General features: G+C 34.2%; 1 protein-coding gene across 8 annotated transcripts in view; it reads left to right on the forward strand.

Moving 5' to 3' along the window:
• The window catches only part of CNTN1 (contactin 1), a 363,526-nt gene that overhangs the window by 278,830 nt on the left and 57,412 nt on the right, over positions 1-27,284 (forward strand). For 7 of the 8 annotated variants that reach the window (XM_082349364.1, XM_082349361.1, XM_082349362.1 and 4 more), the window contains 2 exons: positions 8,331-8,489; positions 19,088-19,237. In XM_082349364.1, coding sequence (XP_082205490.1) covers positions 8,331-8,489; positions 19,088-19,237 — 309 coding nt within the window. Of the gene's footprint in view, positions 1-424; positions 1,061-8,330; positions 8,490-19,087; positions 19,238-27,284 lie in introns of those variants that run through there. The other variant, XM_082349367.1, reaches the window with a different exon arrangement.

The following is a 27,284-nucleotide window of genomic DNA, read 5'->3' on the forward strand; positions in this document are numbered from 1 at the left end:
CAACCTCTGATTAAATTTCATAAATCTCTGCTTAAATTTATCCTCAGGATTTTTTTCTTACTTAGAAGCCTTGAAGGCATGAGCATATGTTTGGGTAGGTAGACTTGTACTATGTGGAGTGGAATTACAAAGGCTCTAGGAATTTGAGTTTTTTTTCAAGGGGAGGAAGGGATCCAGTTACAGCTCTTGTTCTTTACAAAGTCAGTCACTATTTCTGAGGGAAACAGGTTTGATTGGGCCAAAGTTTGTCACTTCAGCCTTCTCCTTTTTGGACTCCCATCTACAGTGTTTAGAAGATGTTTTTCTTTGTTCGTTATTTCAACTTACCCATTAAGGATACTTGGCAAATTCCTGAAGTATATGGCTTCCTGCTCCTAAATGGGCATCCACACTTGCCCTTCAGCCTTGATCTTTCCTCTTGCAGGTAAAAACAGAAAAGATGGAGAGAAAAACATGGCGGATCCTTTTCTCCCCGTCTGTGCAAGCCTGCCTCCAACCTGGTGATCGTTGACACTCACTCTTTGTGGGAAAACCTTTTTTTTTTTTTTTTAACATATTATACTAGATTTTACTAATTAACTCAATCTTGTAGCTTCTGCAGTTTCCCCTGCCAAAATCTAGTTCTTAGAGGATTTTTTTTCCCTTTTGAACATCTAAACATACTTTGAGCAGAATGATATTTAAAAATATAATTGTATAGCTTCATTAATATCTGAAAAATGCCTACTGAACTAACCCAGTACATCATATAATGGCCAAGTAAAATTTTCGTGTTTTCATGTCCTGTTTTTCTTTGAAATTACATATCTCAGAAATTAGCTCATTATCTGAAAAAAAAAATGAAGAACTGGTGAATTATAATACAGGAGTGTTGCCACTGAATGGACTGTTTGATTTACCCAAGCAGGTAATGAACACTGTTGTTGTCAAATTCACTAATGAGTCATCTTAATTAGGATGTAAGCTAAGGGGTATTATTCCAGTGGCCTTTTGTATCCTGGTGCCATATATATTCTTTGGCAAGAAAAGATGAAAAACAGCAATAAACAACTGAAGACTGCCCATGGCTCTGTAAGGTTTTTGGAACAATTCCTGGGACTGGGAAGTGAAATTGGTCAGCATGTGGAGAAAACTGTCATCTCAGTAGCAAGATTTAAGTGAAGATGACTAAGCCATTAACAGCACGTATGCATATTTAATTCTGTTAACTCCTAGCATTAGCCTTCTTGGATCTTTTGTTTTGAGAGGAAGGTCAAGACTTTTTGGAAGGACATGAACAGAAATGGCAGATTAAAATTGAAGTGTATATAATTCTTTCTGGAACTGCTTAAATTTCATTTTTTGAAAATATTTTCATTTCCCCCCCCTTTGGTCAAAGAGACATGCTTAAAATTCTTATTTCTTCACAAGAAATAATTTGTTCTTCTTAAACAGGTTTATGGTTAAGGGTGGGATATTATATGAACTTCTCATTTAGTAACTCTAGAATTCCCATGTGTGGTTGGAAGAACTCTTAGGAAAGCTTTGAGAGATATGTAATGACCCCTAAATATGTATGTAGTTAAAAAATAATTGATTAGTCATCATAAAAGAATACATGTCTCTGGCTCAAAATGTTACTTATTTCCACCATTTTTCATTTTCTAGTGTTAATTATTGTCACAGAAGGAAGCATCTTAGGATTTAGACTGGAGATCTAGGGCAATTGTCATTTTAATAAGATATTTTAAAATAATTCAAGATTGTCATGTATCCATAAATATTGCCATGGAGATGTGCACGAACCAGCATTGTGGTCCATAGTCCATCACTGAAAGTATACCACCAAGATCAGATAGGAATATAGTTTGGGAAAGAAAGAATAAAAATTAGAAAGGAAACCACATGACAAGTATGGCAAGTGACAGGAAAAGGAGAATATTTTTGTTTAGATAAACTGCATCAATATCAACTAGAATTACATAGATTCATTTAGCTCCTTTATCCTCATTCTCATTTCTAATAGGGATCTACGTTCATTTTTAACAATGTACGAGGTTAAAATACCAATTTTAGAGGTTAAAAAACTACTATATTCCTATTAAATGGTAGAGATGTTTAATATTCAGCTTCATCTTAGTACAGTCTTAACGCTTTAACAAGAGCACACAAATTTGTGTTTTATTACCTTATAATAAAGCTGTTGTCTTAACTAATTTTCAGCGCAAGAATGGGCAGGTAGTAATAAAGAGACTCTAACTGACATATTTTGGTAAAGAAGAAGCCATGTGCCTTAATATAACTGATGTTCTTTCAGCATTGCTATTTTCAGATTATTTTATTTTAAAAGGGATGGTAATTTGTACTGAAAGTTTTTTGTTTTTTTAACATTTAAACTTTTCATTATATTTGCTTTTTTGGTAAAAATAAACAGTGAACCAGAGGATATTCGTATGTGGTGCTTTGCTTTTAATTACTTACGGAGCAATTACAAATGGAAATAGGATGACACTGAGATGTCTTTCCTGCTTAGCGCCAAGGCTTGCATTAAATGTGTGCTATGTGGAGTGGAGTCCCAGAAGGACCAGCAATTTTTTTGGGTCCAGTTCCAACTACAGTTATTTAGAGAGCCGGTCAGCCTTTCGGAGGGAGAAAGTGCGTTAGGGTTACTGCCTAAGTATTGGCGCTGACTCAAGTGACGCCTGGGGTATAGTCATGGCTACTATGCATCGTGTTTAATCCTGGAGGATCCCAGTTTCAAATCTTCTATCCCACTTGACTTATGGGAAAATTAGTCTCAGTTATTGATTGAGAAAATATAGTCAGCTTATAATGTGTGAATAATCATTTTGAAAAATATTTTCCGGCTATTTTTCCTCAAATGTCTAAAAACTACTTCACTGAGTGTTACTACATTCCTAAAGAGGAAATAGCAGAATCGAGAAATAATTGTATTTATGTTCATTTTTCCTTCTAATCACTTTACATATGAAAGAAAACTGAGTGGAAATCACATCTGTATTTTGTTCACACATAGGTATTTTTTTCTAAAAACACTAGTAAAATTCAGGAAAGTTTAACAAATCCCTTCATGATAATAAAAAAACTGGGCATGTAGTAGGAATTTATAAATGGGTGATATCTTTACCTTCACTTATCTGAATTAACAGATCACAAAAAGATTTAAAGAGCTGTAGTCAATATATCACAGTTTTTGTCATTTTTCCCACAATATACACTAGTGCCCAAGTAATTCATATTCTCCCCAACAAAAAAGGTCTCTAAAGGAAAGCAGTAAATACAATTTTTGAATTTGAATCTGATAATGCTGTTTTTAAATGATTGTTTTTACTATAGTTAATGAAAAGTCTCCTGGCAAATCAGTTGAGTTCAAGTCTTAGCTTTGCCGTTTGCTAGCTGGATGACTGTGGTTATTTTATTTAATCTGTCCATGTCTGGGTTTCCTCATTTGTAAAATAGTGAAAATAATAGTGCCTACATCATAGGGTTATTTGTAAGAATTATAAAAGATTTAGCAATGACTCAGATATAATAAGGACTTAGTAAAATAAATTACTTTTATTAAAATAGACAATATAAATTTCTTTTTTTGGATTCACTAACATTTTATGCTCTTATGAGTTCATACTTTTTAAAAAATGCAGACAAATCCAAGAGAACCACAGTATAAATGTGTCAGTTACCAGGTGGTTCTCTGCAGGCTTTTTGTGTACAGACACGTTTGGGCTACATGATTTGAATTTCAAACGGGCTTCTTCTCGCTTTGCCTGGGTTGTACCAGGAAAGCCAGTCTCTTGTCTTTTTCTGTACTCTGTCACAGACCAGCTGTGTGATTCTGGCAATAACCTTTCTTAACTTCAGCATCCTTTTGTAAAATGTACAGGTATTGGCTTCAGTGATCTCTAAAGTGTGTGTGATCTACATTACATAGCCAAATGTTTTCAATATTTGCCTGTAGTCAGTGATTTAATAGTAAAAACACTGAGAACCTAGAAAAAATTAGGAAAAGAGAATATGGATGTGAAACTGCATTGAACCACAGATGATAAAGGACCATTCTGGCTATTTCCAAAGTCCTCCACTATGTAAAAAAAAGTGACAGAAAAAAGCCTCAGTAATTATAGACTCCTTTTGCCTGATTTTGAAGAACTCACAATGTAGAAACATAACACTAACGAGGATCTTGATAGACTACTAATTATCCCCCATAGGTGAGGTTTTTTGGAGCTTTCTCAGTCAGTAATCTCTGAGAGATATATTTAAAGCCAGAGAGAAAGGTTATAATGTGGGAAAAACAAGAATTGAAAGATAGAGGGTAATGCAAATAAAAAAGGAAAAACAGTCCATAGTGGCAGCCTCTACCTGAAGAAGTACTGAAAGGTAGTGGTTGAACACTGTGATATTGAAAAGGAAAAGAAGATGCAAAGAATCAACATTGAAGTCTGTACTGTTAATTTATAAAGGAGGAATTTAGTCAGCTGGACGGGCCTAACACAGTAAGTGATGTCCACACTTAATGACATCTGTCAGCATTTGGAAGAATCGGAAAACAAAAATAGCAGCACTGTTTTACGGACACGATATATAAGCTTAATAAAATGAATTTCAGAACTCCAGGGCATGGGGGGTATGTAGCGACAAGCAAGTGGTATAGATAAAACCATATTCATAAAAACTAAAAACAAAAAGCATACTTGGAATAACTTTTTATCCTCTCCTTCTTATCTCTTTTTCTCTTTTTCTCATTTTCTTCTCTTTCCAACTCCCTTAGTATTTACTAATAGTGAGAAGAACTGATGAAAAGCCTTTGCCAGGGCTAGTCAGAAAAATATTCCAGTTCCTTCTTTTTTTATTCCCACTATGGATCATTAATGATAAAAACAAAAGACAGAAATAAATGGAAGAATAAAATAATTTGTCATCTAATATACTTAGGCATTTAAAATACAGGTCAAATTCCAAAGGTCCTTTCCCTCTGACCAATTGCTCTGTTTCATGATAATTTAAATTTGGTATAAATAGTGTTCTTAGCGATCATTAGCTATCTGCCTGAGGACACCTAAGAAACTGGAAAGGTATACCGATAGAGTAATAGTGAAATAACCTGCATCTAGCTATCCATTCGCTTACATTTTCCCTAGCTTCAATTCTTTCCTTAAAGATTTCTTGAAAGTGTTTGCACAGTGATGAGAGCTTAAAAAAGAAACAAACAAACTCTGAGTCAGAATTATGTATTGCTTTTTTGTCACTGAAGAAAGAATCAGAAGGACTGCCGGCTCCTAAATGCCTGCCTTTGTGCTGAGGAACTAGTGGCTGCATTATTTCATTTTCTACCACAACACTTTTTTCTCCATTCTGAACAGAAAATCTGAACAAGTAACATCAGCTACACTGCTTAGAAAACCTTCCTTCTGGGAGACAGTGCAAGGCTGGCCCAGTTTGTCTCCATAGAACCACTCTATTTATGCTGCATCTTGATTCCTTAGTACACATTAGAGGACCTTCACATCCCCAGCCATTCCTTACCTCCATCAAATTTACTAGAAACATCTTACTTTTGAGTGGAAACAAGTGATAAATGAACAATCTGGTAAACAAATCCCTGTTAATTATTAACAAGTATTACTCCTGTCCTATCGCTCAGATGCCCAGAAAGCTCTTACAGGTGTAACAGTAATAACATTAATAGCTAAAATTTACTAAGGACTTCCTGTGGACCAGGCCTAACACTACATTCTTTAAAGATTTTATTTCAATCCTAACAACAATCCTATCTGGTCAATTTTTATTATTCTGATTTTATAGATGAGAAAATGAAAGTTTAGTAAATTTGAGAAACTTGCCCAAGATAAATCAAGGCACTGGATTTAAAGTCAAGCCTTTTTTAACTCTAAAATCTCTGCTATTTAATAGTATATTTTCTCTCAGGTATTTTCTGGGGGATATTTGTAGTTAATTACTAGATGGAAAAATCTACTTTATATCAAAGTGAACCATTACCAAATAACATTGCCACACGGTGGTTTTGGGAATATCAACCAACTCCTTTCCATTTTTTTTCTCAATTTCACCTTCTTATGATGATACAGTACTTCAATACAGATTGTATTGTGGATGACTGTTATGTTTACAGAACTGTCTGAAGGTCAATGTGTTAAATTTATTTATGTCTTCACCAAATATTTACTAAGAACTCACTATAGGCCAGGCATATATCAGAGAAAAAAATGCATAAGTATAATTACAATCTTTTGCTCAACAATATTGTTCCTCAGTGAATGGGTGACTGGATAAATTATCATGCATATAATGTCCCAACAGATACACTAATTGTACGCGACTTTAATCTGACTTTGCGAAGGTCATTCATTTGCCACCAAAGAACTTCAGAGAATAATAGCAGGGAAATGATTTTCACTTTAATGGTAAAAGACTAACCTTTGGCAATTTTGTCTTAAATTCCCTTTAACATTTTCTGAATGCCATAATTTTATGCTCAGAAAAAGTGTCTGAATGCCTTCACTATAAGACTTTCTCTTCCTTTTAAAATTTATCGTTTTTATATTTCATTTCTAATTTTTAATTTTAATACTCTGAAATATTCCACTCAGTAATTGACTTGGAATGATACTTCATGTGAAATAAGGAACTTCGCGGTTCTGATCAAGAATATGCATTGTATTTCAATGTGGTTTTTACATATGAAAAATACAATGTGTTCTTTCTGAATATCAAATGTGCTTTATATAATTTATGTGGCTATTTTCATTAATTGTGGATGGTGTATTATTATTACTTTTAATTAACATCAGGAAGTATAAGAATACTATTACAGATTATACATTTACAAAAATTTATTTACCTTTATTAATTTGTTACATAATTCCAAATAAAATTTACTACCATCAATAGGCTGTGTCTTGTGTTATTTTAATGTTAGTAGTAATGCAGTTGTGTTGATCTACACGCACGTTTTCCTCCTTGGGACCAACCGCAAGGAAATTGGTAAAGGTTTGCGGTGTTGTCTATCCTTTGCAAAGACCAAAGCCCATGTGGAGAAAAAAGGCCAAGTAGACAAAGCATCTGATCTGACATTTAAATAGGAAGGCACTTATTTTCAGCTAAAAGATTAAAACTTTGTTTTATTTAATACTTTTTCAACAACAAAAGTTGCCACTTAACAAAGTTGTTGATTATTATATCCACTATGCCTAATTCAGTTGGGGATGGCCTCCTTTCTGGTGCAAAGAAAACAAGTGATGTCATTGTCTGAAATGTCTATTCTAGGAGTTCTCTGGCAACTGAGAGCCTTCTTTAGCATTGTAAGTGATAGATGCCACATTACCACCTAAAGGACTTTTTTTTACATTTTTACAAAGAAGAAATCATGATGCAAAGTATAAGTATCTTGTATACCATGTATGCCATAATCCTGGCATTAACTACTGTCTATTACTGTTATTTATTTACCGGGCCAATTCACCCTTTTCAAGACAAAGTGCTGTTCAAAACCTAAAAGTTATGTCTCATTTATCTTGTCATCTCTACCACCCAGAACGGTGTTCTCAGTTTAGAGAATAATATTAATACTGAATTATGAAGCATCTCTGAAAGCCTATTTTTAACATTGTTTTATGTTCTGCAGTAATAATCCTTCTGGCCTAAGACTCTTCAGTATATTATTTGATGTTTTCAGATCATTCCTCTTATACCTGAATTGACAGTTGTTTTCTACATTTTATATAAATAGAAATATTTCTTTTAATATCATTTATTTCTATTAGTTTAACTAACATGAAATGTATTATCCAAAATGGTACATACAATCATTCTCAGAAATTTCTACTCCAAGTAACATAAATTGTCTATAACATTTAGAGTTCTATGTCCTGCCTCCTTTTGGGTAGACAGAATGAAACATACGACTGACTATCCTCGTATCTGGACTGTGCTGTCAGCTCTGATCCATGCATTCAGCAAACATTCATTAACTATCGCTATGCTACAATCGGTTATGTCAGGTTCCTTTGATGCCAACTGCATTTTATGAGTCAAAGAGTATCGTATGTATGATATAATAATAACGCCATTTTTAAAGGACAGAATTTATCTCCTTTCATAAAAAGAGACATCATGAAATCATTTAGTAAAAACCATAAATACCATTATTACTGCTTCTTATAGTTTATGTTTAGATGGAATGTGACACCACTGATTTCATCGTGTAAATGTTCTTTAGATTAATTGCAAAGAGGGCATTTTTGTATTCTAATGTGCACTTAATTCACTAGCTGGGATTCATTGATTCATTACTCAAATTTTCTTTCCAGGCCCTCCAGGCCCTCCAGGTGGTCTGCGAATAGAAGACATTAGGGCCACTTCTGTGGGACTTACTTGGAGCCGCGGTTCAGACAATCATAGTCCTATATCTAAATACACTATCCAGACCAAGACTATTCTTTCAGATGACTGGAAAGATGCAAAGACGGGTGAGTTTTATTTGTTTGATTAATCTGTTCATATTTTGAGATGAATTCTTTCATCAAAAACAAACAAAAAAACTGGATGTTTTAAGAATTTTATCATCGACCCTGAAAATTTTCTTAAAACAAACAATCCCAATGTTTTAGTAGTAAAGAAAACCACAGCAAACTAAATGTTTTAAAGTTATAGGGGAAGAAGCAGTATGTCTTAATCTATAATGGGGAAGTAAAGAGAGGTCTCCTGGGTTTCTTATTTGAGCTATGTGTTAAGTCTAAGATGTATTAGGAAAAAATTATAAGGAAGGTGGATTTGGCAAATGGCATCTATAACATTATTTATGACCCTTTTTATCCAATTATATAGGCACTATAGTTCTGCATTCTAAAAAAAGACACAATTGATCATAAAGATTAAGCACCTAAATCTTACCACCATAACTTTTTACTTTCTGAATATGTTCTTATCTGGCTTGAATTTCCTCAAAAACAGGTTTTTAAAGAAGTTTAGTACCTCAACCTTTTTTGTTTCTCTCATATTAAGATTTTCTAACAGACAAAAACTAATTAAGAGCAAGTGGGTACTTTTCCCTGTGTATAAGTTATTACCATTGCCATTTGTCATCACTAGTCTTCAAATATCACACATCAGTGTATTTTCTCATAGAACATGAAAGAAGATAGAGGATTGTTTTGATAAAATAACCTGTTTATCTTTGTCATTGTTGACAATATTCTTAACCAAACTTGCAGTTGTCAGAATTTCTTTTACATGCATAAAGAAGAGGCATAGAAATATGTCCTCAGTTGTCACCAGAGGGGAGAAAAAAAGACAAAAGTGAATAGAATGCTCCTCTTTTTTAAAAAATGAAAAAGAATTAATCCCAGCATATCTTAAACCTGCTCACTTTAATCTTAACATAACAGAATTTATTTGTATTGCTCCCTGAGAAGTTTTAATTTAGATTCACCTTTTTTTTCTGATAATTTCTTCCTAACATGGGAAATAAATGAAATATAAACTTGAAATCTGTTACAAGGGTTTAGGATATATTTTAGCATTAAGTAATTCTCCACATAAGTGTATGAAGTTCAAATGAATTAGAAACAAGTGAAACATTTCTATTACATTATGCTTGTGAGTGTAAGAATTATCTGTAAATATACTTGGCAAAATCAGACCTTTTGAAAAACAATTTTAAAAACCGTTTAGATATTAGATAAACATAAAGCATGAGCAGTTTCTACTTCTCTAAATAGAATGAAAATGGATGATAATGATAAAACCATAGATAATAATAAATATCTAGCCAAATTTACATTAATTATAGATACTAGAGAGCAAATGAAATAAATAAGCATATGGTTAAAATTTGGATTGGCTTTGAAAAAGGAATAATGATTGCAATCATCTCCATTAGTGCTTACCATGCTTACCACATTTGCTTACCATATGGCTCAATTAAAATATGCTTCCCATTAAAAAAATTTTTTCCACTATAAATTAAGTTCCATGAGGGCGAAGACTTTTGTTTGATTCACTGTGCTATCCCTAGCAACTAGATCAGAGCCCATAGTGCTCATTCATTACATACATATTTATTGAGCTCCCACTGTGTGCCTGAACCTGTCCTAGATACATAGTTGACCAGCAGTGAATAAAACAGAGAGAAAAAAGAAAGTCAAAAGAAAAGCCACAACCCTACCTCCAAAGAGCTTACATTCTAGTAGGAGAGATGGTAATAAACAACTAATTAAAATTTATAATAAGTCACGTGGTGATTAGTGATACAGAAAAACAACAGAGAAGGGAGATGGGGAGGCAAGAGTTGCATTTAAATAGGATGCTTCTAATATTAGTATAGCCACTCCAATTTGTTACGGTTCCTGTTTGCACGTTATATCTTTTACAATTGCCAACCTATTTGTATATTTGAATCTAAAGTATATTTTCTGTTGACAGCATATATTTGGATCTTATTTTTTATCCAGTCTGACAATCTCTGCCTTTTGATTAGATTCTTTAATCCATTGATATTTAATATTATCATTGATGTAGCTGAATTTATATCTGCCACTGTATTTTTGCTTTCTAAGTGTTTCATTTGTTTATGTCCTTTTATTTCTTCTTTATTGCTTTCTTTTGCATTAAGTGAATATTTTCTAGTGTAAAAATTCAACTAATTTAATGAAATTCTCTAAATATAAAAACTTAATGATTACTCTAGAGCTTACCTGGTATAATGGAATTTATCACAATAAACTTCATATTTTTACCAACAATATCAGTGAGATATAGAAATGTTACTCTCAGCACTATTCCATTCTGCCCCTTTTTTGTGCTATGGATTATTATTCATACATCTATATTGTACATATTATACACCTATGTATGTTGCAAATTCAATAAACTTCTGCTGAAATTATTGCTTTCTATAATTTTAATGTCTTTTAAAGAAGCTAAGAGAAGGAAAACAAGTATATATTTATAGTTTGTTATATTAAGTAACATATTAAATATTTAACATTTCTGATCCTCCTCATTTGTTCCTGTCAATTTGAATTATCATCTGATGTTATTTTCTTACTGTAATACAACTTCGCTTCTACCTGTCCCTTTAAGTTATGTCAAATATATTACATTTCTCTATGCTGTAAGCCCAACAACACAATTTTATTACATACACACACCATATATATACATTTATACATATGTATATGTGTATGGGTAGATGCATAAGTAGATAGATAAAGATAGATAAATAGATAGATAGATATTCTCTACAATGGCCTTTAAATCAGATAAGAGAAGAAAGAAGAAATATGTATTTATACTTTTCTAATTACATAATTACCTTTACCAGTGCTCCTTATTTTTTTGGATGGTTTTTTCAAATTACTGTCAATGGTCAACTGCTTTCAGCCTGAAGAACTTTTTGGAGTATTTCTTGTAAGTCAGGTCTGCTCCCAGCAAATTCTCTGTTTCTGTTTATCTGGGAATGTCTTTATTTTGCTTTCAGTTTTAAAAGGTAGTTTTATTTTCTTGGTTGACAGCTGTTTCTAAGTCCTTCATATTTACCAATATATTTTCTATTTCTGGGTTTTCCATTGCTTTCTGTAGAACTGGATTTCTATCTGTTATAATTTTTCTAAGTAAAGAACTTCTTTTAACATGTCTAACTCTTCAGGTTGCTGGAGTCAAAGACCTTCAGCTTTTTTTTACACTAACAAATAGTTTTCTTTTAATATTTAAGTGATTTTTTTTGGATATATGTTCTAAGCTGCTTTTTTTGAGCACTTAATAAAGTGTCTTTGTCTTTTTGCCTTCATTGTTTCTGACAAGAAGTCAACTATTCTTTTTACCTTATATTCCTGTATTTAGTGTGTCCATATTCTCTAGCTGCTTTCAAGATTTCTTTTTGTATTTGCTTTTCAGCTTGATGAGAATATATTTATCCAGATGCAGTTTACTGGCATCTTAGACCTTTGAGGTGATATCTTCCTTCAGCTTTGGAAATTCTCAGACATTAACTCTTTAGATATTCCTCTGTCCCACTCTCGCTCTTCTTGGTCTCTAGTGAAATACATGTTAGATTGTTTGATGTGTTCCACAGATTGTGGACACTGTGTGTGTGTGTGTATGTTGATTGATTTTCAAACATTGTGTGTAAAAGAACAGTAGAGGCTGAGTAAATGTTTTTTTCCCAGGAAAATTCATGTCATTCTTTCAAGGGTTGAGTCAATCTAATCTGTCATTGAGATGATCTGAGCTTTGCTGTTAAATACAGTTCTATACAGGCTTCAAGTGTTTTGAGTACAGGATCACAACCTTCCCACCATATTGCATGTCTGGAGGTTTTCCAGTCTTCCTATCAGACTTCAGCTTTCTTCTCCAGCTTGGACATCAGGGAGGGCTCTTGCTCCTCCCCTGCTCCTGCCCCAGACAGCTGTTGTCTGATAATCAGTCTAAAGAACAGAGTGCTGGGGCGGTGGGGGAGAATTTTCTCAGTTCTCCTATCCTTCCCTCAGACTTCACAGATCCAAAGCACCTGCTCCTCAGATGGGAGGCAAATCTCTGTTACCCTCTTACCACTCACCCAGCCACACATGGGCACTCACTTATATCCAGTGTAAGCCTCAGAGTGCATGCAGGGTCTCAATTTTCCTTCTCTGCTCTTAGATTTGAGCAGATCTGAGGTGTCTGTGCCTTTAAGGGTGGTCTCTCAGCACTCTTGTCCGGCTTCCAAACTTTCTTGAATGCATCTGTTAAAGCCTACACAGAAAGAGTTAGTCAACAGGTAAGGACTCTCCTTGATTTGGGGCTCCCAGGGATTCAAATTAGCCATGCCAGCCTGCACTTTATCTTTAAATATCTATGAAAAGTTAAACTGCCTTTTTCTTATGAACGTCTATGACTAAATCCTCCTCTCCCCATGACTCTGCTGCTGATGACTTTAGTTCATTAGATTTCTTCACAAACTCAGCTCTCCGTTGGGCTCTGAAAAAACTATTATTTTGTAGATTATCTTGCATGTTCTTCCTGTTAGTTGGTCAGTAAAGTTCTTGTGACTGTGTTCTAAGTGGAAGTGGAAAAAAAAAAAAATTTACAACCACTGCAGAAATAAAAACCACATGGTTCTTATTTACTGTAGTGTCCACTGAAAAAAGAAGGTATAGGATTAAATTCAGTTTCATGCAGGTAATTAGTTAAGGTGTCCAATAAATATTTTTCAAACATACCAACTTTCAACATTCCAGTGATTAAGTTTAGAATAATGAGATGAAATAATAGACTGTAGATCTTTAAAACAATCTATTGTAAGTATTACTTCTCTGGAACTTTTTTGGGGATGGACAACAGAAACCTGATACCATTCCAGGTGTTCTACAAGATGCTCAGGTCACGTTTAGAATGTGTGCTGGATTCTATGCTGCTACTTTCAGAGGAAAAATTATAGAATATTGTTGGTGATGGTATGTGTGTGTGTGTGTTTGTGTGGAAAAGGAATGTTGGCCAGAAAATAAAATGGCCTGGAAACTGTGCTATGAGGAGCAATTGAGAGAACCTCAGATATGTTCTTGAAAAAGGAGAAGAAAAGTGTCTTTATATTTAAAATTCTGTCTTGTGGAACACTAGAATTAATTGTTACCAATCCTCTGCAATTATCGTCACGGCACATAAATGTTCCTCTGAATTTTAGATTATTTCCTCAGAATAGACATTTGTGAGTTAAATTATTTAGTGTAAGCATGCTTAAGCCCATGAGCTTACTACAAAATTACACCGTAGAAAGGTGGAATAAGTTTTATTCCAATCAACAGTATATAAGCGTCTCTTCCACCATACTTTTACTTAGTATTTTCTTTTTAAATCTTTGTCAAATTGATAGGTTAAAATAATGAAAAAGCATTAGGCTCCTTGTAGGAGATTTACATTTTAGAATTTACTGTTTTATTTTTTGCCTTTCCATAGCTTCACTTTTGTTGCTCTTATTTCAAAGATAAACTTCTGGGTTTTTATGAGGCAGCATGCAGACTTTCCATAGAGAAGAATCAATGAATCACACTTTCTGGGAATTCAGAGAACAATCCGATTCTCTTTCTCTGCAAGGAACATTGTCGTAACTCTGGCTCTTCTCTGAGTCCTGCCAGATGATGTACAGGTTGGGTCTAGAGCCTCTAACATCACACTGATTAGTTGTGTCAGAGCCAGAGAGAGACCTTTAATTGTCCATTTTCATTCTGAAACAATGGACCAGCTTTTTCAGCTAGATCCCCAAGTGGATAATTCTTTCTGGGTAGTTTCAAATACTTGGGTTTTAGATTGAGATGGAGGATCCTAAGGAGTCAAACTGTATTTAAACCCAGAGGAAATAACAGAACTCGCTATGGCAACTTCCAAGAACCTAGAACAGGTGTGATTATATTACCTGGAGTTACTTTTGAAACATCTGCTTTTTAGTCTGGAGGTCATTCTACCTAGTTCTGAAGCTGCTCAGGGAACTAGTTGTTGTGGTCTGAAGGCAGAGCACCACAAAGCATGGTTGCCAGGCAATTGTGACTATTGGCCTTGGGATACCCATGAGGCTTGCTTCTCTTTTCCTCCAAAGAATACTCAGAATATTTTTTATTCTGAGCCTTATGGACTAAAGGTATTTGAAAATAGATCTGTAGATTAGTGCTCATGGCTGGTTATCAAAATAAAACCTTCTAAAGGGGGTCTTTTGACCTGAATATTAAAGTAAGAAGTATGTCTCTTATTCTGTATCCCTTTGCTTGAAATTTACACTTAGAAGTAAAACCAAGATTTAAATACCTACCAGGTTAATATACAACATTTTAGTTTTTTATAGAAAGAAGCCTCTGACAGCCTTTATACAGTTAAAATCTGATTTCCAAAACTGAGATTGTCTGTAAAAAGTGGCCTGACTCAGAAATGACCCAGTTAAAACTCAGGAACTTGAGACCACAGTCCTGATTCGTGGTACTTGCCACTACTTTGCCAAGTACTCTCCTCTCTTTCTGACTCCAGGAATAGCAAACAGGTTGCAAGGAACTTGGCTGAAGAGAGGGAACACAAAGTCCCTCTGCTCCTGGTTATTGTGCATTTGGCTTGGGGCAAGAATCTCTCTCCAAAGCAAAGATGACCTTTGCTTCCAACCTATCTGTGTGGGTGGTTTTGGAAAAATGAAATACATCCACTAGTTCTTACCAGGGCTGAAGGGGTTGGAGAAGGTACAAATCCTTTTATAGGGACATTTAGGGCTCAGAATAAAATACATAAAAATGTGTACTAGAGGTAAAACACAGTAGCAGTGGAGGAGAGAAATTGAAAAGGATCAACTCAGAGTTAAAGAGGGTGGGAGAGAGCTTAAGAGGATGGAGACGAGGTCTACCCTCTGCTTTAGACAAGGCAGGATGATTTATGAACTAAATACAGGCATAAGAGCCATAGAGCGTGGATATTTTGTGGTGGGACAAGGTAACAGAGTGCCCTCTTTTCTTCTACCAGTTGCCTGCCTGATTCAGGGTTGAAGGAGACAATAAAGTTATACACACAGTTGTGCTTCTTGCATTAAGACATTGTCGACTCTAAATAAGCACAACTTTTGTATTTGTAGTTTATTTTTAATTTTTACAAATATTTATTAAGTACTTCTACTTACAAAACATCATTCTAGGTGTACCAGGCACTGAGTGGTTCCCAAACATGAATAAGAAGTAAAAGAAACATATGTATGTCCATAAATAATAACCAGGAACAAACAAGGGGGGACATAGAGACATGTTATAGGTGTGTCCTGGTATGGACATAGCAGGTCTTGAAGTTCAAGTTGTAAAGTGGTGATATGGTCTACTGAGCTCAAGATTGGACTGGAAAAAAGTAAGAAAGCAAACTTTTAAACCCTGTTCTTATGATGTGGTATGCGTCCAAAGTCCTGTCCCCCTCTGGGGAAGGAAAGCAGGCCAGATACAGAACCATTTTTAATTCTAAATACATTTTTCTAAAATGATTGGCATTAGTCATTTTTTGCTAAGTTAGCCCTACTACTTATATAAATGGTTTTATAGAGGGGGTATTATAAAGATATGCCAAAAACTTATTTGTTTTAGATACTTATCTTCTCGTAAGTACTGATGTTAATGTGTATTAACAAGAATGATCATAACTGGTTTTGTTCTAAAAAGAGAAGTGTTCACAACTGTTAGCTATCCTTGTAGAATATATTATTAACTTATAGATATCGGGGCTTCCCTGGTGGCGCAGTGGTTGAGCGTCTGCCTGCCAATGCAGGGGACACGGGTTCGAGCCCTGGTCTGGGAGGATCCCGCATGCCATGCCATGCCATGGAGCAGCTGGGCCCGTGGGCTACCATTGCTGGGCCTGCGCGTCTGGAACTTGTGCTCCGCAGCGGGAGATGCCGCGATAGTGAGAGGCCCGCGCACCGCGATGAGGAGTGGCCCCCACTTGCCACAACTAGAGAAAGCCCTCGCACAGAAACAAAGACCCAACACAGCCATAAATTAAATAAATAAATAAATAAATTTTTTTTTTAAAAAACAAAAACTTATAGATATCAAATTCCTTCCTTAATCATTCAGAAGGTACATTCTGGAAGTCCATCTTCCTAACATCCACTTCCAGCTTCCCCTTTTGAAAGTTGTTTGCATCACTGGGTCAAGGGTTTCTCAATGAGGTCTGTCTTCTCATGGTTCTAACTCCAAGGCTTTCTGCTTATTCTTCTTCCTTTCTTCATCTCAGACTTCATTTAGTCACAGGCCTTACTCCACATCTGGAATCTAAAACCTACCCTAAAATGACTCCAGTTGACTTTTCTTTCTTTATCTCTCACCATTCTTCCAAATGTTTTCTGTAGTAAAGTATGAATTTCTACTCTTTGAACATATTCCTGATCTTCCATTTGTTTGGAGATATTTTCATACTGGATCCTCATACATGCTCAGAATCAGTCTATCAGCTGCAGTTTTCACTGCACATCCATCTGGCTCTTCCTGTTCTGACCCAGCCTTCACCTACCCCTACCTGTTGACTGCCCAGCTGCTTGGAAAAGCGCCAGGGTAGCCTTTACCATCATGAGAACACCATGCCCTTGCCAAGAGGGACCCTTTAGAATGGTTCCCTCATTTCCATTCTTCAAGCATTTAAATGGTGCTAGGGTTTTGCAGCATAAGAAGCAGGAGCGAGGACCAGACTGCCTCCTTGACCCTTTTATTATACTTTTTTACTTGGACTCCCCAGGCTCACAAACTCACAAACATTTCCATCAGCTTCAGCCTCTAAACCTGTGTATTAATTCCCTATGTCTGTCATAACACATTACCACAGATCTGATGATTTGAAACAACAGAAGTACAAAACTAAGGTGCTGACAGGGCTGCACCTTCTCCAAGGATCCCAGGGAACAACCCATTCCTCGCCTCTTCTAGCTTCCAGAGGCTCCAAATACTCCTTGGCTTGTGGCTGCATCACTTCAATTTCTGCCTTTGTGGTCACATGTCACTCTCCTATATGTCTCTTTGCTGTGTTTCTTTTATAAGGACACTTGCCATTGGATTTAGGGCCTATCTAGATAATCCAGGATACCTTATCCAAAGATTCTTAACTTAATTTGTCTTAAAATTAAAATGGTCTACAAGATCCTTTTTCCAAATAAGGTCACATTCATAGGTTCTGGTGATTTGGACATAGACATATCTTTTGTGGGGGGAGTCACCATTCAAGCCACTACAATGGCTCCTTCTACAGGAGGCTCAAAATCATAAAAAGGTATCTAATGAAGAAGGGGGCCACTCTACCCAGTGTCATACAACCAGTTCTGTGTTTTCCTTTTCTCCGTGAAGAGTCCTTCGCAAATCAAAACTTCATCTTCCCTCTTCCAATTACCTAAAATAACTTCCTATGTATACGAAGTAAGACAAACAAATCCCAATTTGGTGTGAGGAAGGGGTAGAGAAAACAGGAGATAAAGAGGCAGAATTAAAACAGAGGAAAAGGAAAGCCAAACTTTTAATCAGAAAGTCAAAAATATATGTCAAATGTATAAAACAAATTCCTAACAAAATAAGAGACTGGTTGGCAAAATTAGTGTCTAGGAGAGTTATGCCACACGTGCCACACATGACAGTGTGAGGCATGGGATAGTCTGAGCCATTAAGAATTTGTCTAAAAGTAGAAACTGGACACTGGGATGCTTAACATTTATTGTGACGATGGGTACAACATCTTAAAAAGCTACTTATTCATGGTCTGCAGTGCCAGATAAAAATTCCTTAAGTAATAAGATAATGAGTCATATATAAGCCTAAGGGAACACATTTTCCAATAAGTGATGTACAGGTATTTACATGCATATGTATGTGTAGGTTAATTATTAAAAACACATGTGAGAATATTTTAGGAGAGCTTAAAATAATGTATAGTCCTGCCTTGGTTGTATGTTTTATCATACCTCAATTAAATAAGCAATCTTGAACATATCTTACCCCTAAGTGATAATTTTCCTGTTAGTATCTAGTAGCATAAATTCTGAGAAATACTTAATAAATCTGAATGAATTATTATAACCTTTATTATCAGTGCCCCAAATGATTTGAGTATAGATCTAAAAATCTAACTACAAAATAGTATAAACATATAGGTACCTTAGTAATAAACCATTCACTACCCATACACTATATCAGTGGCAGTCCATAAAAATTTTAACTGCACAAGTTGTACCTTTGCCTCAAGAAATCTTTCTGGATTCTGTATTCAGAATTCAGCCGCTCGCTGTTCAGGTTGTAGCCAGTGTACTAGCAGCAGAAGCAAGAGCTGGGAGCCGGTTAGAAATGCAGAATCTCAGTGCTCCCACCCTATACTTAATAAATAAATGATACATGTGCACATCTCTTTTTCTAACGTGTTATCTATTAAGGACCTCTCCTCTTACTCCCTTGAACTTAACATTTTGTCATTCCTACTTTTTATTTTTATTTCAACTCAGTGGAACATGTGCCATTTTCTCAAAACAGTAAAATAAAAATAGAGAATTATAAGAATGATGCTACTCAACTAATATTCTCTATTTAATATTTATTTTATTTAGATCCCCCGATTATTGAAGGAAATATGGAGGCAGCAAGAGCAGTGGATTTAATCCCGTGGATGGAATACGAATTTCGTGTGCTAGCAACCAATACATTGGGTATAGGAGAGCCCAGTATACCATCAAGCAAAATTAAAACAGATGGTGCTGGTATGTAGAAGAAACTTTTTAAAATTTAAAAGTTTATAAATTCAGTGACACTTTAGCATATAATTGAATGTATTTGGAAATAATGCTCTGAGGTAAGTAATTTATCTAAAAAATGTGTGTATATGTATCTCACACAGGTGTGTGCATTCTGTGTCAAGACAGTCAAAAACCAAAAGAGAAAATATAAAGCTTTAGAATATTCTTACATAATTAATGGAAAAGAGGTAAATGGAGGCAACTATATGATCCACTGAACATCACTTAAATGAAGTTGGTGTTTAGAATATAAACTTTAATGTAAATTGTGAATCTTAACCGGGCAGAGTCATGGTTAAGCAGATTGCATGATTTAGAAGGCTCACAGTTTGTTGTATCTCTCAAAGACATGGATAACCGAACAGCCACGTGGATGGAGGGTATGGGCGGGAGACTAGGGTGAGCCTGGCAAGGAGGGAATGTGATGGGGTCTCTTAGATCTATACCACCTGGGGAGTCAGAGCATCTCAGAAATAGCTATAATGTGTTCTTTTAATATTAGATGTCACTCTAAATGTGCTCTTTTATCACAGCTCAACCATGGCTATTCTTCCAATTTAGGTTCACATTTTTATGCTGAATACCAACTCCATTTTAATAGCCTTTTATACAAGAAATACCCCACTCTGTTTTCCTTTTCCCTTGAATTTCTAGGCAAAAATATTGTTCTGATTCTAATAATAACTCTTCTTTATTATTCCCTGTCTATGAAAAAGAAAATGTTTTGTAGACTCTCTGAGTTTATTTTTACTGTGCCTCGCCAAACTTCAGTGCTTTATTTGGGGGAAAATATTTTAAATGGATGACAGAATGCCATTAAAATTCTGCTGTGATATCTTAATATCACTTATCCACATTTCTGGCTACATCAATTCCTTGGCCTAACTTCTAAATAGAACTATGAATTGTACTGTCTTTAGTTTTTAAAGCCAAGTTATTCAGAGAGACTGCCATCAATAAACGATCTCTTAAAGTTTCATGTAATTTATCAGATAAAACTGATGATTCTGTAATAAAGGAATAACAGAAACACTAAAATACTGATCTGTGCTGAGCATTTTCAGATACATTTCAGTTAATCCTCACAATAATATTTTGAGGTAGGTATTACAATCTAATGCTCATTAATAGGCAGTAGACTCAGAAACACTAAACAGTTTACCTAGGTTAATATAACTACTTGCAAGATTCAGAATTCAAACACAGACCTGATACCTTCAACTTTCTCTCTTAAAGGTGTTTTCCCAAGCAGGACTCCTAAACACACAGCCATTTATATGAACCTTTATTTACGTTCTAGTAGAAGCTCATATTTCATTCTCAGTTACAGAGCTAGATATGACTTAAACACCATTTTTTGTTTTAGTATATCCACCTGTGAAATGAAAACAATTGTTCCTTTTTCTCTGCCTCATAGAAATCTCATTAGGATATGGAGGTAATATATGTTGCAGCTTTAGAGAACACAGATACCACATAACCAGGATCCTTGTGTTTGTTTGGTTTTGATTATTCCTTAGAGCCTCCTATGTTTGTAATAGAAGTTTCTGTGTGATGGACTGAACACAGTTGCCCTTTCTTGAAAAACAAAAATACAAAGGAACTGGCACATTATCTGACTGGTGGTTTCAACCACATAATCCATGCTGAGAGATCATGCACTTGCTTTGATATAACAAGTATTCATTTTCAAAATAAAATTGCAAAAATATTAAATGATTAAGTTGGTCTAAGCAAACTTATTTCAGTTAAAAATTATAACATGCTTATCTCAGATATAGGCCTTTTTTATCTCATTGAGCTTGATTAATTTTCTGTGATCTGTTGACTAGTACAATATGAATTAATTCTGATCCAAAGACAACATTGTTCATGGGGAGGGAAGATACTTTCTCTGGCATTGATGATAGGAGTAGACCCTCCCCTCTGTTACCAAAAAATTGTAGGAACTCTGTTACCAAAAAATTATGTATAATTTATTTCAAAAATGATTGCTTTAGTATACTTCAGTTGATCATTTGGACAGAATTATAATAACTTGGATTTTTTTTTTAATCTCAGTGTATATTTGATTAAATTAAATATGTTTTTAAGAACAACAACAGCAAAACATGTTTCAGAAAGAAAGATTCAATCTGATTCTTTCATCTGTGAATCTATAAATATAATTTATATTTAGTATCATATTTAGAAGATAAGAATACTTTTTGATGTGCTTGCTACCTGTAGTTTGTAGGTAACTCTGAAGACTTTCCAACCTTAATGTCTTCTTATCTTTAGAAATGCTGGGAAAAATTTGTTTTAGTGATATCAAACCTAAAATTTTGGTAAGGTTGTTACTTTCAACTAACAACTTTTGGCTTCACCTTCATTAAGCATGACCTCTAACATGTTTGCTCAAATGGTATTTTGTTAAGGAATTAATTCTCTCTCTAGTGTACTTGGAAAATAACTTCTCTTAAAAGCCTTCAGACACAAAACAAACATATGAAGTGATAACGGTCTTATTCACAATGCAAGATTTGGCCCAATCATGATATAGTAAGATGATGCCTTCCTTTCAATTGTGAAAAAATAAATCCTATAACTTCTAATACATTTGTTAATCTTTCATAAGAAAATATTTTTGGATCCTTTATTAATCAAGTTTTATGGCTACTATCATTTATGCACTTGCTGTATGTTATCACAGAGTGCTAAACTCTCTACTTGCATTGCTCCACTTAATTCCCACAATAACTTTATGCAACTGGTATTATTGTTCCTAATTTTACAGACAAAGAAGTCAAGATTACACTTGGTTAATGTGAAGCAGAGCTAGGATTCAAATTCAGGGCTTTGCAATTCTAAAAGCTTCATTCCTAAATAATTTTCTAGGAGGGCAATACGCAGTATTAAAGCTCTGGGACACTGATCCTTTAGTAGAATACTGGTTCCATCATTTAAAACTCTGTGATTAGAAGCATGTTACTTAACCTCTCTGAGCCTCAGGTTTCTCACCTCTAAGTGGAAATTATTTATCTTATGAATTTTTTTTATGATTAAAAACATGTAAGGAAAGCAAAGTTAGTGCTGTCTAGTGCATAGTATTTGCTGAATAAAATTTTTATTATGCCATTAATGCTCATTTTAAGCTTTAATATGCTTATAAGAAAATATTGTCTAGTCTAATAGATCACCTCTTTTGGCAATATATTTGCATTTTTATTAACATAAAAGAGGATCATATAATTTCATGTAATTTTAATCATCTTAAAGGAATAATTTATATATTTAATACAATACAATCCAACAGACTTTCTCTTTAATTTCTGTTTTTCATTTCATCCTGTTTTTGAAAAATTGAATATTCATAAAATTGGACATTTACATTTTTTATCCTTACAAAAAAATAAAAATACTTTCTGAAACAGGGGGATGTTTGTCTCGTCATGTACCGTTATAACAACTCTCTAAGAGATGCCAGCATATGTTATGTGGGATAAAGGCTGGTTCCCATTTGATGGAAAGGTTGCTCCTGTGCCTCATTATACTGATTGAAAGACAGGACATTATCTAGTGAGGCATATGCCCTTAATTGTCCAATTACTTAATTTTAAGATTGCCAGGCACAGTTGGGTATACTCTTTGGTTTCAGACAAGTGCATTATAAAATGGATGGCCCCAAATGAAGAATTAGAAGATGTGTTTGTAATCATTGTAACCCATTTAATTTTGACTGTAAATAAGAGATAACAGAAGCATCCTTCAAAGTGATGTGTCATTGTAAGATATACCCCCATAGCTAATAGCTCTGCACGTGCAGTTGGTAAGTCGATACCCTAAAATGGTACATTCACGTTTGTTTTGACAACTTTGCCATTTATTTGCCAGATCAAACTAAGAAGGAAAAGAGAAAAAATAACATAACACTGTAATCAGCACTTTCTTACTATGTAGAGAGCTTTAATTTCATGTCTAATGAAGCTATTCAGCTCTGTCATTTATTTTTATTTTTTATTTTTTAGATATGTTTGATAAAGGAGGCGGATGGTGCTAAGAACATGTTTTATAGCTAGTAAGGTGCTATGTTAATGTTAGTAGCTGTCACTAGTTATGTAATAGAAAATTCTTTTTTTTTTTAAAGAAGCAAAGAGTGTAGATTTTTAAGCCATCAGGAGGCCTGAGTTAAAGTTGCAGCTTCTCTACATGTGAGTAGTGTGACCTGGGCTAGTTAACTAACTACTTTTGGGACTCATTCGCCTTTTTTGTAAAAAGAGAATAATGCTACTTTTCTGTATATTTATTTTAAAGTGCTTACCTGAGTATCCCATTAGGTACGATATGTAAAAATCATTTCTAAGTTCTAGATGAGTCTTTTAGTAAGCTGAGCTTTTTTATTCATTCATTCATTCATCCATTCATCCAGCAAATTTTTACTAGGGATTTTTACCACATTGGGGATATTTAACACTTTGAACTAAAACCAGTTGTACATATTTAATTTTACTACATTAGCATCTTCAGAACCGGAATCAGATTTTATTCATATTGTTAACTTTAGTGCTTAACACAACACAGTGTCTATAATTGGTGCTTAAAATTATTTATAGAAGGAAAAGAGAGGAACAAGAAGGGAAAGAGGATGGTTCTTGCAATTGTAAGTTAATAGAGGATAATGAAAAGTAGTGATCAAAGCTACTGTGATATTTGCATATTAAAATTTAGAAAAATACATTACCAAATATAATTTGTTTTGTTTGAAACAAGGTTAACATATGCATTAGATGCTTTTGTTTTTAATACACTGAGATAAACTAGGAAGTGTTCATTCTTTCACTTAAGTGAAAAATCCGTAATCGGTTTGGGTTCTTTATAATAAATTTACTATGCATTATGCTTATTTCAGTTTGTAGCATTCTTTTCTGCCCAACTAAACATTCCCCCAGATGACTTGTCTTTAGACTATCATTCTATTGAGCAGTTAACGGATTTACTCTGCTACGCCCATTTAACTTTCCTGTTTGAGAACACAGTCCAGATTAATAAGCAAACTACAATTTTGGCCTGATAAGATCTAAAGACATTAATGTTTTTGTGAACTATTTCAGACCCTATATAATTTTTACCTGGGAAGAGCATCACTTTAACATGGTAGATGCATAAAGAATGTTAGCAATCTGGTCCACCATCAGAGCAGGAGATCATAAGAATTATGAAGAACTCATTTGAATATCCAAATATTATACAGTTCATTTGATTTTATTAATGACTCTTCAGAAAGAAAATATATTTATAGATAGAATAAAAGCAGATGTAAGGCTTTAATCCCTTTGTTTATCTAGACCCTAGAGCATTACTTACATACCATTTTGAATCTCTTACTAAAAATTTGTTTTAAATCACAGTGAAATTCTGATGCAAATTGAAATGAGAAGCTACATTCATGGTAACTTTATTTCTGTAAAACTCGAAAGCAATAATTAACAAAAACTGAGTAGTCCATATATTTTAAATCAAGGGCTTTTCTTCCTATACTCCATGATTTTTATAATTTAGGATTTGTCACAAGGCAGTTTGTACATTATTAAACAAAACGCCAAAGCCCCAAATGTTACTTATATGCAAATTATTTAAGCATTCAAATTTACAAGTAAAATTGGCAACAGTTTCTTTTCATAGGAAAGAATAATCATGACATTGGCTTGATTTTCTTTTTAAATATTTTTTAGATCTACAACTGAAATACGAAAGCCTTCCTATAAACATCATTAAGGAATCATTATTAGACTGAAATCATGGCAAAAAGACAAGTTTAAAAGCCTCACTATTTTTAATTGTTTATTCATTGTTAATTCAAGAATTTTGTATTTTTCCTAAATATTTGTTTAAATTCTTTTTAATAATTTATTGTTAAGAGAAAGTCTATTTTGCTCACTGTCAGATGCCCTGGAGCCTAAAGTTAAATAAACTTCCTTGTGCTCAGGGTGATTTACTTCCCTGAAAGGAATCAGTATTTGGCCAAGTCCTCCTGTTTCTGCAGGGCTGAATACAAATACAGAGTAGTTAGGTACTCAGATTCATGTCAAATATGTAGGTTATATGCCGATTCCACTTGTGAAAAAATGTCCCTTAGCTGCTAAAGCTACAAATGAACGTTCAAAGCTTAAAGAAGGAAATTAAAATATAAAACACTTTATTATTCCAAGTAAGATATAAAACATTCTATTAAGACATATAGCTACCTTTATTTCTGTGCTTTTGTTTTGTCTTATTTTCAGCATCATGAACTCAATGGATGATCTTTGAAGAGCAAAATAATCTTGAATTACTTATTTGAAGTGTGTTAGACCTGAAACTAAAAGTGATGAAATGGGAAAAATATTCACTCTAACATAAACATACTCTATTTTTAGCTCTGTTCTAAATAACAAAGGTTAATATTGATTATAATTAAAAGGATTATAGTGAAATGCTTTGGCAAATAATACTTGTCCTGATGGAGGCAATATTTGATTCAACAAATTGCAATATAATAAATTATTCTAGAGTTATTTTTGAAATTATTTGCCTGTACCCACAATATTTGTACTTAAACACAAAATTTGATTTATTCATTGATTATAAGACAACATGTTCTTTGTTTCTGTATAGCATGTAAAATTTTAACCTCAGAATATGAGTTATGGGGCTTAAAGGGTTTCCAGCAGTATTTTAATGTCCCAGCCTTCAATATGTATTTCATCTAAAGTGCTACAAGTAAATTACCTTTTAACACCCCCATGCACTCAATTTAATTTCTAACACTCAAGTGGTGACAGTTAATAATAAATAATAAAATAATAAAATAAAATACAATAATAAAATAAAATCTCTCAAACTTCACATTAATTTCTTAATCAGGAAAGGAAACCATATAGTTTTATAGATGTAAAGAAAAGCCTGTATTTTGTTTGTTTCTGTGCAATTAATGTACATAGTTCAGCAAAGAATTTATGTGGCTAACATAGAGGAAGTTTTGAAGTATTTATCTGTGAATCACAATTACTTGTTAGGATCTGTAATTCAGTAAATGAATACTCTGTAGAAGGTGTGACTGTTTCCTTTAGGGAAGGACAATCTGGGGAGTCATGGAAGAACTGACATTTCATCTGTTCTTTAAAATGTTAAGAGAGCCGGGAATGATATTTCAGACTGAGCCACAGCGGTTGTGTGGGAAAATGTATGTTCTCAATAAAAACACGGTCTTCATCTGCATAGCTGGGTAGCTGGTCTCCAACCGCCTGGGGTGCAGGAACAAACTATGATTTAGTATTATCTGTACAACTCCAATTAGATGTAAATCCAATAAGGTAAAGCCTACAATAAGATAGAGTATACAAATCTGATAAGATACAGCACCCACCTTGAAGGACTTCCAAGGAGAGAGAATAACTCGGAGAAAAGCAAAGAGGCCATTGCACTTGGTAGTTAAAAGCAATTTTGTGATTTTTGAGAGAGTGATTTCAGTAATATGAAGAAGTGGAAACAGATTATGGGTTGTTAAAAAGTGATTATGGAGAGAAGTATAAAAATAGTCATATATCATTCTTTGCAGTTCAGTGACAGGAAAGGGTGAGATTAAGAGGAAAACAGTATTACAGGATAACTTTTAAGGCTGGAGAGACTGAAAAGGATAGTCATTACAGTAGAGACTGAAAAATAGAAGGATGATGTAAAAAGATAGGAGTAGGGGAGAACTGGAGTCACTGATGGGACAGGGTTCCAGAAGAGATTTAGGCATTGAAAATAAGAACATAAGAACAGCATTAGATTTCTGTTTCCAAATATCTCAGGGAAGCATAATCCTATGTTAATGCACATGCACCGTTTCTTAACAGTTATTTGTAGATTGAGGCATAAAACTAACACAACAGTGAGTTGTTAGGTCATAGAGTTCAAAACGAGCTGTGAAATATTTTCTCAATAAAATACGTCTAATCTTTCAAAACCATATTAAATAAAAAGACACAGAAAAAAAAAGATGGGAAGG

This window comes from Balaenoptera borealis, assembly GCF_965194805.1.
Source record: "Balaenoptera borealis genome assembly, chromosome: 13".
Lineage (NCBI taxonomy): Eukaryota > Metazoa > Chordata > Mammalia > Artiodactyla > Balaenopteridae > Balaenoptera > Balaenoptera borealis.